Source organism: Prunus persica, chromosome G1 (genome assembly GCF_000346465.2).
Source record: "Prunus persica cultivar Lovell chromosome G1, Prunus_persica_NCBIv2, whole genome shotgun sequence".
In the NCBI taxonomy this organism is placed as follows: domain Eukaryota; kingdom Viridiplantae; phylum Streptophyta; class Magnoliopsida; order Rosales; family Rosaceae; genus Prunus; species Prunus persica.
In genome coordinates, this window is record NC_034009.1 from 47,407,081 (window position 1) to 47,421,893 (window position 14,813).

Genomic DNA, 14,813 nt, shown 5'->3' on the forward strand with positions numbered 1-14,813 from the left:
GAGTCGCCCCATTTAATAAACTGGCCGTGTCTGGCCTGTCCATTTATGAAAATCATCAATCCTGGTCTAAGCCCATATGGGCTAGGGCTGTGCTTGTATTGGGCCACTAAACTGGCTGAGATGGGCCAACACCAAATTTGACTTATGTATTGCATTTTTTATTTTTTATTTTGTAATTTTTTTTACAACTTCATTTAAATCTTTTTTACAATTATGCATATACTAACAAGACTTATTATTTGTTGAAAAAGGTGATCATTAACTTTCTTTAAAGCACATTTAAATAGAAAATGACTAGATTATTGTATGAATTTTAAAAATTAAAACTTGAAAAACAAAATCATTATTTTATATATAAAGAAAACATTAAATTTTAATACATATCATTAGAGACAGTTCTGATCTCTTGGACCATAGGAGTCCAAGATGTTGTGGTCACCCACCTTTTGGATATTAATCCAATGGTTCAAAAAAGTTTCTTAAAATGAGTGCAAGAGTGAGTGAACTGTTGAATTTGCATCCAACGGTAAGTGACCACAAATCTCTTGGACCCCTGTAGTCCAAGAGATCGAGACTGTTATTAGAGAAAAGAAATAGAATAGAATTTAAGATATAAATGTAATAATAATAGTCCTGATTTCTTGGACTACATGGGTCCAAGAGATTTGTGGTCACTCACCATTTGATGTAAATTCAACGGTTCACTTACTATTGCACTCATTTTAAGAAACTTTTTTGAATTATTGGATTAATATCCAACAGTAGGTGACCACAATCTCTTAGACTCCTGTGGTCCAAGAGATCGGGACTAGTAATAATAATATGTATTATTTTTCTCTAAAACTTTAATAAATGGGCTTTAAACTCACCGGTCCATTAGGTTTTGGGCCAGTCAGCCCAGTAGACCTAATTACCTTGTCTCTGCACATCCCAAATATACGGGTCTTGTCGTATCGTGTGTTACTTAAGCGGGCCGTATTTGTGCCGTGCTGGGCCGGCCATTTCCGTTTAACACCTCTACCTCAAGTACATGGATAACTGCTCTTAACAACTTTAGCAAATATATAAATAGTTGTATTTTTGAAATAACAAATTGAATTTAGGAGTTTGGACATTAGAGACAGTCTAACATATGTACCTAAGATAAAAGGATTATTCGAAGCAATAGTGCCTGAATTAAAGCCCAATTTACATTTTGTTCATTCAATTTTCAAAATGAATATTGTTGTCCTTCTACATTTTCGTTAGCAATAGAGGTCTTGGCGTCAATTTGCACTGGGCCCCTAAAATCTCAAAACAAAGTAACTGTCATCAAAATACCTTTGTCTTGTCCCTATCTTCATCAATGATCTCATCAAAACAAAAAACAAAAAACAAAAAAAACAAAAAGATCTCATCAAAACTCATGTTTGTTATGTTACCATGTTTACGTGGAAGTACTGACAAATCGTCTAGAAGGAAATAAAAAAATGGCATTTTCATTTTTAATAGGATCTTCTTGTTTCTAGCAGGAACACAATTTTTATTTATTTAAAATTTTCTAAAAGATTACACGAATCAAAAGAAGTTTCTTGAGAAGACAAAGGAGAGAAGAACTGAACAAGTCTTGAAATTTATGTGAGAGAGAGAGAGAGAGAGATTGAGAGAGGATGGAATTGGAGGAGAATAGTATAGAAATAGACAAGAAAAGGGAAATGAAATTGAGACAACCACTTCTTGTGAAGAACAGGAGAAACCACACCTCTCAGCATGCCATTGTTGGTGCCAATATCTGCCCCATTGAAAGCCTGGACTATGAGTTTGTTTCCTTCCCTCCTCTTCTCATTTTCTTTCTCTTTCTCTTTGTTGTTTTTGTTTTTGTTTTTCAATAATTTTTTTTCCTGTTTGCTTGTCCAGCCAGACAATGGTCATGTTGGATTGATTTATCATGGGTTAACTTATTTCTTCCATTTCCAAAAAGTGTACTTTGGATCTTATTACATGATTTCTTTTTACTCCCCAACAAATTAGCCAGAAATTGGAGAAACACAGACAGGAAAGAAGTGATTTTGAAACGTGTTATGTTCTGGCATCCCAGTAAATGAAGAAAGCAAATTTATAAACATATCGCACCGAATTTCAGTACAGAGCTTTTGTGGATTTAAAACATAATTGTTAACTATCTTGTATATGTTGCCTCACTGATTTGTCTCTGGTTTCTTGTAGAATCATCGAGAATGATCTTTTTAAGCAGGACTGGAGGTCTAGAACGAGGGTTGAGATCCTTCAGTATGTTTCCCTCAAATGGACACTTGTGCTCCTTATTGGGCTAAGCACTGGGTTAGTTGGGTTTTTCAATAACCTAGCTGTAGAGAACATAGCTGGTTTCAAACTTTTTCTTACCAACAACCTCATGCTTCAGGAAAAGTAAGCCTAGCTTCTACTGCATTAGTACTATCTGAGTTTCAATGCAATGTCCCCCCTTTTTTTAATTGTTCCAGTTGCATCCATCTTTGGGTTTTGTTTTATGTGATAACCTAATCATTGTAGTTTATCTAACCATGACATTGATATTCTTTATTGTTTATTGCTATATTTATGCTATTAATTGCTTGTCTTATAGATACTGGACTTGTAATGTAGTAGAATCTGTTCAGACTCTCATCACTGAAAACAGCTAGGTATTTCATCTTAGTGACGTAGTGACACTTTCACTGAAATGAAATTTGAGTGCATGACTAGTCTTCGTCAGGATGGACAATGCCCATTTTAGGAGTGCAGGACAGCAAATGGATAATATTGATGTGAAAAGAAGAAAGGGGGAAACTGTTTAACCTTTTGGGAGACTTTTGATTTTTTAAGTATAGTTGTCTCAAATAAATTTTTTCTTGCATATTTCGACTTTAGCAAATTTATCCTCTAGTATTGTGGACCTGTTTAATTAAAAATTGCTAAAAACGTAATCATTACCTTGGTAATCCTTACGGCATACTTGTAATATATATTTTTGAGTAACTATGATGTTATGTTAACTCCAGTGCAGGTATTATCAGGCATTTGCAGCATTCGCTTGTTGTAACATGGTCTTGGCTGCTGTTGCTGCTGCTCTTTGTGCCTATATTTCCCCTGCAGCAGCAGGCTCTGGCATACCTGAGGTTAAAGCATATCTCAATGGTGTAGATGCTCATTCTATATTGGCTCCAAGTACTCTCTTTGTAAAGGTGAGTAGCAGATTGAAAGCAGTTCTCTTTTCTGCTCTTTCTTTTTATCTATCCCTCACACTATTAAGAAATTTTTATGTCCAGTAAATACGTAAAAGTTCGTGTGAGTGTTTGGCATTTCATATTCATATTATGTAAACAATCAAAGTAGAGTCACAAAAACATTTCCCATATTTTGGACGTCAAATGATATCGCAAATGAAACACTGCTACATTATTTGGGTTTTGGTTTTGGTGTCTCCCACAATACTCACTTGTAAAGTTGTGTAAGTACTATAGGTATGCTAAAGATGGTTGCGTAAAGCTGACAAGGTATTTAAAATTTTATTTTGTAATAATTACATAGTCTCAACTTGGCAGATTTTTGGTTCTGTATTTGGAGTAGCTGCTGGGTTTGTAGTGGGTAAGGAAGGACCTATGGTACACACTGGTGCTTGCATAGCCTCTTTGTTTGGACAGGGTGGCTCTCGCAAGTATCATTTGACCTGGAAATGTCTCAGGTACTTCAAAAATGACCGGGACCGACGGGATCTGATTACCTGTGGTGCTGCGGCTGGTGTTGCAGCTGCCTTCTGTGCTCCAGTTGGCGGTGTCCTTTTTGCACTAGAAGAAGCAGCTTCATGGTATATATCCTTTTCACATAGATTTTTTTAACGTCTCATGCAACCAGGGATATATAACTATTTTTAGCTTAAAAGAGCAGCTGTCTTTTCTGTTTCGCAATGTAATAATTTATTGTAGAAACTTTAGTATTTCATCAGATTGAGGTATATTACTTGCATTTTCTTCTTTCCTTCTATTGTGGCTTGGAGTAATTTTTGTCTTCATTTATCACAAGGTGGAGGAGTGCTCTTCTTTGGAGGACATTTTTCACAACAGCTGTTGTAGCAGTATTGCTAAGAGGTTTCATAGAATTTTGCAAGGGTGGTAAATGTGGACTATTTGGCGAAGGAGGCCTTATCATGTTTGATGTCAATTCAGCAAAGGTGGCCTATAGCAGCACTGATCTACTGGCAGTCATATCCGTTGGAGCCATTGGAGGCATTTTGGGAAGCCTTTACAATTTCCTTGTGGACAAAGTCCTTCGAACGTATAGCATCATAAATAAGTATGCTTTGAAATTTCAATTTATAAGATGGTTAAATTTGTCATTATAATAGAACACTATAGCCACACACAAGAACACATAAAATTGATGTGTCAAATATTTTCATCATGTGTAAGCCAAAAATTTGCATTTGTCTTCTCAACATTACACATTTTAGCCTTAGTAGAAAATCTAAGGAAAAAGAAAAGAATCACATTTGTTTTAATAAGTTTGATAATAATCTGTTCTCAATTCCAGTTATAAAAACATATGCTTTTGAGTTTTCTTATTATTTTTGAATTTCTCAACTTCATTTTTCTTCCTCTTGATTATCTGGGGACCAGATGTTCTCAGAATTCAGATAGTCATTGGGTATTAGCTTTCAAACTTGTTGAAATGCTTTTATATGGTGGAACATTACATGCACATAACTGACGTATGTTTGTAATTTTTCTCAATCTCAGTAAAATTTTACGTTGCTCGAAAAAAGAAAAAAAGTTTATGCAGTTTGTACTGTTGTTGATTACTGAGAATGATTTACAGGAGAGGTCCTTCATGTAAAATTTTGCTCGTCGTTACCATTTCCCTTTTGACTTCTTGTTGCTCTTACGGCCTCCCATGGCTTTCGCCGTGCATTCCTTGTCCCCGTCGCCTGGAGGACCACTGCCCCACCATAGGTCGCTCTGGAAACTACAAGAATTTCCAGTGTCCACCTAAGCACTACAATGGCCTCGCCTCACTCTTTTTCAGTACCAATGATGATGCTATCCGCAAAGTTTTAAGCTCTAGCTCTGATGGGGAGTTCCACCTCTCCACTCTGTTTGGTTTCTTTGTTGCGGTCTACTGCCTGGGCATTGTCACTTATGGTATTGCTGTTCCCTCTGGTCTCTTCATCCCTGTTATACTTGCTGGGTCCTCCTATGGGCGCCTTGTCGGGACTCTCCTTGGTTCTCACTGTGAACTTGATGCGGGTCTCTTTTCCCTCCTTGGAGCCGCCTCCTTCCTTGGTGGCACCATGAGAACAACTGTTTCTCTTTGTGTCATACTTCTTGAGCTTACTAATAATCTTCTGATGCTTCCACTAATGATGTTAGTTCTCCTAATTTCGAAAAGTGTGGCTGATTGTTTCAACAAGGGTGTCTATGACCAAATTGTGAAGATGAAGGGATTGCCTTATATGGAGGCGCATTCAGAACCATACATGAGACACTTGGTTGCAAGTGATGTTCTCTCCGGTCCCTTGGTTTCATTTTCTGGGGTGGAGAAAGTGGGGAATATACTGCATGCACTCAAAACAAGAGCACATAATGGGTTCCCTGTGATTGATGAGCCACCTTTCTCAAATGCTGCAGAGCTGTGTGGGCTGGTTTTGAGATCTCATTTACTTGTGTTGCTTAAAGAAAAGAAATTTACAAAACTCAGGGTGTTGATGGGATCAGCAGATATTATGGATAGACTCAAAGCACATGATTTTGGAAAGGCAGGATTAGGCAAGGGGGTTAGGCTGGAGGATTTGGACATTGAGGAGGAAGAGATGGAGATGTATATTGATCTCCATCCCATTGCTAATACCTCCCCATACACTGTAGTTGAAACAATGTCCCTAGCTAAAGCTGCCATTTTCTTTCGGGAACTTGGCCTAAGGCACTTGCTGGTGGTGCCCAAGACACCAGGGGTACGTTTGAAATGATTTCAGATTACCATGTGTTCTTTGTAGTACAAGGTTATTTCTGTTTCTAGCTAACAGCTAGAAAAGAAAGATTAAATCCCCCAACTTACTAAAAGTTCCCCTATAATGCAGAAGCCTCCAGTTGTTGGAATCTTGACAAGGCACGACTTCATGGCAGAGCACATATTGGGACTCTACCCGCACTTCAATCCCCATGACTAAAAAATGCGATCGAAGTAAGAAATTTTCAGTTTTCATTAATTTAATTTTATATTTTTATGTTTAACTTTAAAGCTTTTCTGGATTGTTCTTTGTTACTTTTGTTACTGGTAGTTACATGAATGCCTTAATACAATGTTATTTTGTTATTGACTTTTGACTTTGTTTCATTTATGGTTGGAATATTGTGAATAAGAGCTTTTATTCTAGTAATTACTAGAATATAACATCTGAGTTTCTGAAGCTGGGAAATGCAGGTAATTCTTTAGTAGTTATGAATACTCCTTCAAACCAAGTTCAATTGAGACTAGAGGCACTTGAAGTTTCAAAACTGTGGGTGGTCCTTGAGAGTTCTGAGCACTTCAGTCATCATCTTCGGGGCGGCTCAGTGGTTTCAAGACGTGTGTTATCCTTCCTCAAGGTTCACTCTGGAGGTACATAAGATATGACAAATTGCTCTGCTTTCATTTCTATTTGGTAAGTTACCAAGTAAACCTAGAGGAGCTGACTGCATTTGTTCTTGTGATTTGAATGTTGCAGCTTGCTGTGTTCTCTAATTTGGGTTCTTCCGCAACCTTACTAAATTGTCAAACTCAACAAGTAACCCTGTCCAGATGCGTGCAGTACATATTTATTTGATGAATGTCTTTTGAAGGAGCATGTAATCCTTGATTTATGTAGAGCATACGGTCACCTGAAATTTTCTTATAATTATATAAATTAACTACATTGTGGCAGGAATAGCTCAGCATAATTTTTTTTTCTTCTTAATTCTCCCTTCCTTCTCCAGAACATGATAGCAATGGCATCACTCCAAATTTTAGATTGAGTTAGGAAAGCTAAGAAATGAAATGATTCATGTACGGTTTGATGTGCGAGACACGACCTCTTGGAAAGCTTAGAGTGATGACTATTATTTTTAAACAAAAAGAAATTGTACAGAGCTTAATTAACATTGTGGAAAAATTGCACAATTATCACAATAATAACAAAAATAAAAATGACAATAACAATAACAATAACAACAACAAAAATGATAATAATTAAATAAATAATCAACACTGTAAGACATAATATCTTAGCCTTATTTAATTACTTTCATTAGTAATTATGTTTTAATTATTATATCTTTAGTGAATAATTAGTATTAACTTCACAAATTATATTACTTAATAAATAGTATTTAATTTTTAAAATTTTTTTATTTCATAAAATATTTAAATACTAATTATTCACTAAGTAAATAACAATTAAATCATAACTAATAATAAATGTAATTAAAAAAGAGAAAACCAAATTATGATATTTATAGGGTATAGCCGGGCGGCTATACTTTTGAAATATTATCTTCAGAGAGTACAGCCGCGCGGCGATACGTTTGAAAAATTCTATTTACATCGTACAGCCGCGCGGCTATACATTCGTAAAATTCTACACTTTTGAAAAAATTTCTATTAGTAGAGCGACTATACTTTTGAAAAGTTTCTATTTATAGAGTATAGCCGTGCGGCTATACTATTGAAATCTTCTTTCTGTACAGTACAGCCGAGCGGCTATATTTTGGAATATTTTATTCTTCAAGATATTTCCACATTGCAACAACAATAAAATATGAATTTATATTTGCCGGATTAGCTTCTCTCGACGAAATTTCGTTGGAAGAGATTTCTTTTAACAATAAATATAAACTTAATATCTTTAGCTCAACAAAATTTTTTTTTTTAAATACTTCCTTTTTATTAATTAAATAATATATTGGCTTTATTTGATTACTTTCATTAGTTATTATGTTTTAATTATTATTTCTTTAGTGAATAATTAGGATTCAATATTTTAATACACAAATTTATTTTATTATTATTTTATTTAATAAAATATTTAAATACTAATTATTCACTATGTAAATAATAATTAAAACATAACTACTAATTAAAGTAATTAAAAAAGAGAAAACCAAATTATAATATTTATAGGGTACAGCCGCACGGCTAAACCTTTGAAATATTCTATTTACAGAATATCGCCGGCCGGCTATACAGTTGGAAAAATTCTATTTACAGGGTATAGCCGGAAGGCTTTAAATTTGGAAATATTCTATTGACAGCGTATAGCCGTGCGGCTATACTGTTTTGAAAAATTATATATAGCCAAACGGCTATACTTTTGAAATATTCTATTCTTCAAAGATATTTCTACATTGCACCAACAATAAAAAGATGGATTTATATTTGCCTGATTAGACATCTCCAAACGAAATTTCTTCCGAAGTTGTTTCTTTTAAAAATAAATATGAACTTAGTACCTTTAGGTCAATAGATTTTTTTTTAAAAAAACTTTCTTTTTATTAATTAAATCACATCTTAGACTTATTTGATTACTTTCATTAGTTATTATATTTTAATTAATATTTTTTAGGGAATAATTAGGATTTAATATTTTAATTAACTTCACAAATTATATAACGTAATAAATAGTACTTTAATAAAATATGCAACTACTAATTATTCACTAGGTAAATAATAATTAAAGCATAACTACTAATTAAAGTAATTAAAAAGAGAAAACCAAAATTATGATATATATAGGGTCTTGCTGGGCAGCTATACTTTTGAAATATTCAATTTACAGAATATAGCCGGTCGGCTATGCTGTTGAAATATTCTATTTATAGCGTATAGCCGGTCGGCCACGCGGCTATACTATTGAAATATTCTATTTGGAAAGTATAGCCGGTCGGCTATACCTTTGAAATATTCTATTCTTTAGGTCAATATAAACTTAGTATCTTTAGGTCAATAAACTTAGTAACTTTCATTAGTTATTATGTTTTTATTGAATAAAATTATTCAATATTTTAATTAACTTCACAAATTATATTACATAATAATTAGTATTTAATTTTTTTATAATTTTTTTCTTTAATAAAATATTTAAATACGAATTATTCACTTGTTAAATTATAATTAAAACATAACTACTAATTAAAGTAATTAAAAAAGAGAAAATTAAATTATGATATTTATAGGGTATGGCCGGGCGGCTATACTTTTGAAATATTATATTTAGAGAGTATAGTCGCACAGCTATATGTAAGTGGTGTAAACAATTTAGTACACAATTAAATTATACAAGTGTACAAATTACAGCAAAATTGTCTACAAATAGAGTAAACTGGGGATTTTTCCCAAGTTTGCCTTTTAGAAAAATATAATAGCTTTATACAGTCCCAAAGATCAATCTTGAAGTTGGATCATATATAAGATTTGGATGAAGTTGGATCAATCCTGCCAAGACTAGATTTATATTCGCTCTGCCGATGAATTGTCACATTCTAGGATCGGTTCCGCCGTAGCACGATATTATCTGCTTTGGGCCACCCTCTTTGCCCTCATGGTTTTGTTTCTGGGAACTCACGAGCAACTTCCCAGTGGGTTACCCATCTTGGTATTGATCTAGCCCCAACTCACTTAACTTCAGAGTTCCCATAACTCCAAAGCCAATGAGCTTCCAAAAGTCATTGTGCTAGATGGAGGTGGACATGTACATATAAAACACATCACCCCCTCTCCGTTGGTCGATGTGAGATGTTATAATCCACCCCTCTTAAGGGGCCCGACGTCCTCGTCGACACACTTGCATCACACAGCAAAGTGACTCTAATACCAAATTGTCACATCCCGGGATCCGCTCTGCCGTAGCACGATATTGTCCTCTTTGGGCCTGCCTCTCTGCCCTCACAGTTTTGTTTTTGGAAACTCACGAGCAACTTCCTAGTGGGTCACCCATCCTGGGATTGGTTTAGCCCCAACTTGCTTAACTTCAAAGTTCCCATGACTCTAAAGCCAATGAGCTCCCAAAAAGCCTCGTGCTAGATGGATGTTTGCATGTACATATAAGGCACATCACTCCCTCTCCGTTGGTCGATGTGAGATGTTACATGAAAGGAGTTAACTTACAAAGCTGGGATTTTGTAAATACGTAATTATCTTGAATATATTAACTAGTTGATTCATTCATGAATCAATGTTATTAGCTGTGAATTTGAACGTTTTGGTATTTTTTTTTTGTTTCTAGAAACATCAATCGCTTGTTGAACCCTGTAAATGTGAATAGAAATTAAATAACTTATATTTGTTTCCCTCGACCAGAACCCTCTGTACCACATCTTAATAACAATAAGCTACCACTTCTAAGATTGTTAGTTGTGTTTTGTTAATTAGTTGATTAATTTTCTGTGCATGGCTAATGATACGTAGAAGGGGGTACTGTATATATACCCCTCTGTAAGACGGGCTTGGCTATCCACCCTTGAGTTGAAGTTTAATCTGAAAATTAAATATTATTGATTCAAGAATCAAGCAAGAGTTTTGTTAGGAGGTCATGGCATCCTCATCACCATTTTGTAGGATTTTACAAGGGATATGTGCCATTGCTTTGATTGCATCTTTGTCACAAGGTCTGCGGTTCATTTCCACTTTTTTTCTACTTGTAATTATACATTTTGGCGGAGCTTTTTCACAACAAAATTTAAGTACTAAATTCATGGCACAACCAGTAATTGAACCTATATTTGGATGAAGGAATTGAAAATTACATAGACTTCTAAAATGACGGAATTTAGATTACCATCATTTCAATTTTTGGCAATTGAAGATTTCAATGTTTGAATTTATATATATCGAATTTTGTAAATGACATAATTTTATAAATGGCACCATGGAAATTGTGAAATGATGCTTATTTTTGTGGAAATTAAACTTTGACATTTGATGCCCCAATTTCCACGATTTTTTACACACGTTATTTAATAAGTTACGTGCTTGAGTTGCCAAACAAAAGAATTGCCAATTTCTCCTCTTAAATTCCCAACTTTTAGCTAAATTCCAACTTATTTTCCCTTATCACTTTTAGCTAATTAGGAAATTCATGCTGAGTCCCATTACCAAAAAAAAGAGTTAATTAAAGCATTTGAGTTTTTTTTTTTTTTTTCTTCAAAAAAATGCCTCAAAGGACTGATCAATTAATTGCATGCAGCTCCTGTGAATGCCGAGAGGAAGTTGCAGGGATTGCAAAATGCATCAAACTCTGAAGAATTGGAAGTAAAGAGGTCTGACTTCTCAAGCGATTTCGTGTTTGGAGTCTGTACTGCTGCTGCACAGGTTCACCATTAACTCCAGTTGTAAATCTGTTATACTCATTTCATTTCTATCCTTTTTTATTGTGTGTGTGTGTGTGTGTATTTTTATGTACCTATTATGATATGCCACTACTGGGTGCAGATTGAAGGATCAGCAAAAGAAGCAGGAAAAGGACCAAGTGTTTGGGACCACCATATTGAGAAATACCCAGGTTCATATCCACAAACTGTTTACGTAAAAATTGCTTTAGTTTACCAACTTATTTTATGCTCATTTTCTTCTCTGTTATTTTCCTTTACATTTTAGAAAGAATTCAGGACGGCTCTAACCTTACATCCATCGATTCATATAAGCGATACAAGGTGAGTAAGAGCTAGCAATATTTTCATCTTCTTTTTTTTTTGGGCATATATCTGACCGAGCTATATTAAATTTGTAATTACAGGAAGATGTGAAGGCTCTGAAGGACCTTGGAGTTGATTCTTATAGATTTTCTATCTCCTGGACCAGGATTCTTCCTAGTAAGAATATTCTCTCATTAACTGGTTTGGTTAGAAATGTAAGAGAGGATGAAAAGAATGGCTTTAAGTTTACTGTAGAGATTTGTTACATATTAGACTTGATCTCTCCTAATTAAACTCATTGCTTCAATTGTTTGAAATTTTGGACATGTAGAAGGAACTTTGAGTGGTGGAGTAAACCAGGAAGGCATTGACCACTACAACAGCTTGATTGATGAATTACTCAAGAACGGTAAGAAGCTCGATATTTTATATGAACATAATTGCTTTTAGTGGTAAGATCTTAGTCGTGTAAACTCTTGTTTTTTCGATTACCCTTTTCACATACAATGCTATATTTTCTTATAATTTGTCTAGAACTTGATTACATATATATCTAGAATCCTATGTTATGATGTATGATGCTCTATTTTCTTAGAGTTTGTGTAATTCTATGTTTTGATGCAGGCATCACACCTTATGTGACCATATTACACTTCGACCCTCCACAAGCTTTGACAGACAAGTATGGAGGTGTCCTAAATCGCTCTTTCGTGTAAGCAAGCACTTTTCTCTTGTTATACCAACTACTTCCCATCTCTGGATCAAATACGAAAGTTAATTATGTATTATCGAATGCCATTCCGCATGCTAATTATGTTTGGATTATGACATAAATTAATTTTCAGGGATGATTTCAAGGATTACAGTGAACTTTGTTTTAAAACCTATGGAGATAGGGTCAAGAATTGGATTACAATCAATGAGCCATATATTATGGCTAAGAATGGTTATGACTTGGGAGTTGCTCCACCAGCCAGGTGTTCTGTACGAGCACGTTTTCCATGTACGGTTGGTAATTCTGCTACTGAACCTTACATTGTGAGCCATAACCTTCTCCTTGCCCATGCTACAGTCGTCAAGCTCTACAAAGACAAGTTTCAAGTGAGCCCTGTGCATCAAATTCAAGATTAAATAAGTCTCTAATTTTCATTGATGAATAATGTCTAGTTTTCTCTAGGCACAACAAGGTGGACAAATTGGAATCAGTCTTGTTGGACCATATTATGAGCCTTATTCAGATTCAGCAGAAGACAAAGCTGCAGTAAAGAGAATTATGGACTTTGAACTTGGATGGTTAGTAAATCCATTTTAAATTCATCTTCATCAATTAATTACTTGCCAATTGAGTAATTTGTACTTCTTCTCAATCAATATTAAGTTAACACACACAAATGAGTATGTTTGTTTTCTTATTTAGGTACATGGAGCCATTAGTATACGGAGATTATCCCAAGTCTATGAGAGATTTAGTCAAGGACAGGCTACCCACTTTCACCCAAGAAGAGAAGAAATTGCTCAAGGGATCCTCCGATTTTATCGGCATCAATTACTATACCACAAGATATGTTAAAAACCAACCAGCAAGTACAGCTAAAGCAGTCGCCTATCGCTTCGATTCTTTAACATTATCTAACTTGACCGAAAGTAAATAAATCTACATTGCCCTGTATTTACCACCACTACTGTGCTTGTTTGTGTGTTCTTTTTCTCTGCAGGCGTTTCTATGTATGAATGATAGATAGATAGATAGACAAAAGCCTGACATGATTTTGGTTTTCCTCATGTTGTGATTGTTGCAGACATAGATGGAGTCTCAATTGGTCCTTTGGTAAGAATAATGATACGAACACTATTGCAGTTATCATGTTTATAAATGGAGCAGATTGTACTAGCAATATTTTCCAAAAAAATTAAAACTTGTTTACCTTTACAGGCTGAAGGAAGCATTTTTGTCATCACTCATCCAGAAGGTCTGCAGAAACTTTTGGAGTTCATGAAGGAAAACTACCAAAGCCCTAAAATCATCATTACTGAAAATGGAATTACCGAGGCGAAAAATGATAAACGTGGACTTGATGTAGCACTAAAGGATCCACATAGAATTCAAAGTATTCTTTGGCATTTGTACCGGATCAAGATGGCAATAAAGTAAGTAATGAGTTTATTTCCTTAATTCATAAGAGTTGAACACAATGCATGTTTACGAGTTTGCTTGGGGATCCATATAGAGTATTCATTTACTTGTCATTGTTGTTGTTTGTGCAGGAATGGTGTAAATGTCAAGGGATATTTTCACTACACTCTAAATGACGACTTTGAGTGGGGGGAAGGCTTTATTCCAAGATTCGGGCTTTACTACGTCGACTACAAAGACAATCTCAAACGCATTCCTAAAGACTCTGCGAAGTGGCTCCCTAAGTTCCTAAAGGGTGAGGCTTAGACATAAACTCTATACGTATACAGAGTTTATCAAGCCCAAGCTCCCTGCATATACGTAGAGTTGTTGCCTATAAATGTTGATTCAATAGGGTGAGGCTTCCATTTTCTTTGTATTTCTTTGGAATTCCTGCCTTGTACAACAATAGTATCTGATATTCAAGTTCTAATAATGTGTTGTATGTTTGTTTTCTTATTTAGGTACATGGGATAATATCCGTATACTAATGGCGTTTTCACGAGGAACACGTTGAAGCTTATAGAGAAGAAATAACATGACAGGAAATAGGAAATAATGTGTTGTAAACCAAAACTGGACTTAGAGAAGGAATAACAAAACAGAAAACAGGAAATTAAGTTGGAAGGTTTTAGATATATGATCTGCATACTTTCAACAAAAATCGGCTGCAGAAATCCCTACTCCTTTATGCAGTTTATTGATGATTAGACTAAATCCAGAACCTGCTGTATCTCCTGATATGTTGTACTGATTACAATTTATATACAGAATACAATCGCAAATTTCTGCGGCAGAGACAGAATTTGCAGACTCGCTCTGTGCTACTAATCACTAGAAAACATTTACACATGATTTTGTTTAATGACAGTAATTTTCCCAGAGTGATGAATTTGAGCCAATGAATATATAAGCATTTGTTGAAAGAGACAAAAAAAGGGATTTTCTCATGAATTGTCTTTCAAGTTTTTAAAATCTTCATC

The 14,813-nt window shown here is 34.8% G+C and overlaps 2 protein-coding genes across 2 annotated transcripts; both read left to right on the forward strand.

The window, feature by feature from the left end:
• LOC18792956 (chloride channel protein CLC-c) lies at nucleotides 1,636-6,861 on the forward strand. Its single transcript, XM_007225164.2, has 9 exons — nucleotides 1,636-1,798; nucleotides 2,206-2,406; nucleotides 3,023-3,200; nucleotides 3,561-3,823; nucleotides 4,039-4,308; nucleotides 4,831-5,962; nucleotides 6,089-6,192; nucleotides 6,433-6,609; nucleotides 6,716-6,861. The coding sequence occupies exons 1-7, from the start codon at nucleotides 1,650-1,652 to the stop codon at nucleotides 6,176-6,178; spliced, it is 2,283 nt and encodes a 760-aa protein (XP_007225226.2). The 5' UTR covers nucleotides 1,636-1,649; the 3' UTR covers nucleotides 6,179-6,192; nucleotides 6,433-6,609; nucleotides 6,716-6,861.
• LOC18790233 (beta-glucosidase 24) lies at nucleotides 10,556-14,191 on the forward strand. Its single transcript, XM_020555383.1, has 13 exons — nucleotides 10,556-10,631; nucleotides 11,210-11,334; nucleotides 11,455-11,524; nucleotides 11,620-11,675; nucleotides 11,759-11,834; nucleotides 11,989-12,066; nucleotides 12,282-12,369; nucleotides 12,503-12,758; nucleotides 12,835-12,950; nucleotides 13,075-13,301; nucleotides 13,457-13,485; nucleotides 13,591-13,805; nucleotides 13,923-14,191. Exons 1-13 carry the CDS (start codon nucleotides 10,556-10,558, stop codon nucleotides 14,095-14,097), a joined length of 1,587 nt encoding a protein of 528 aa, XP_020410972.1. The 3' UTR covers nucleotides 14,098-14,191.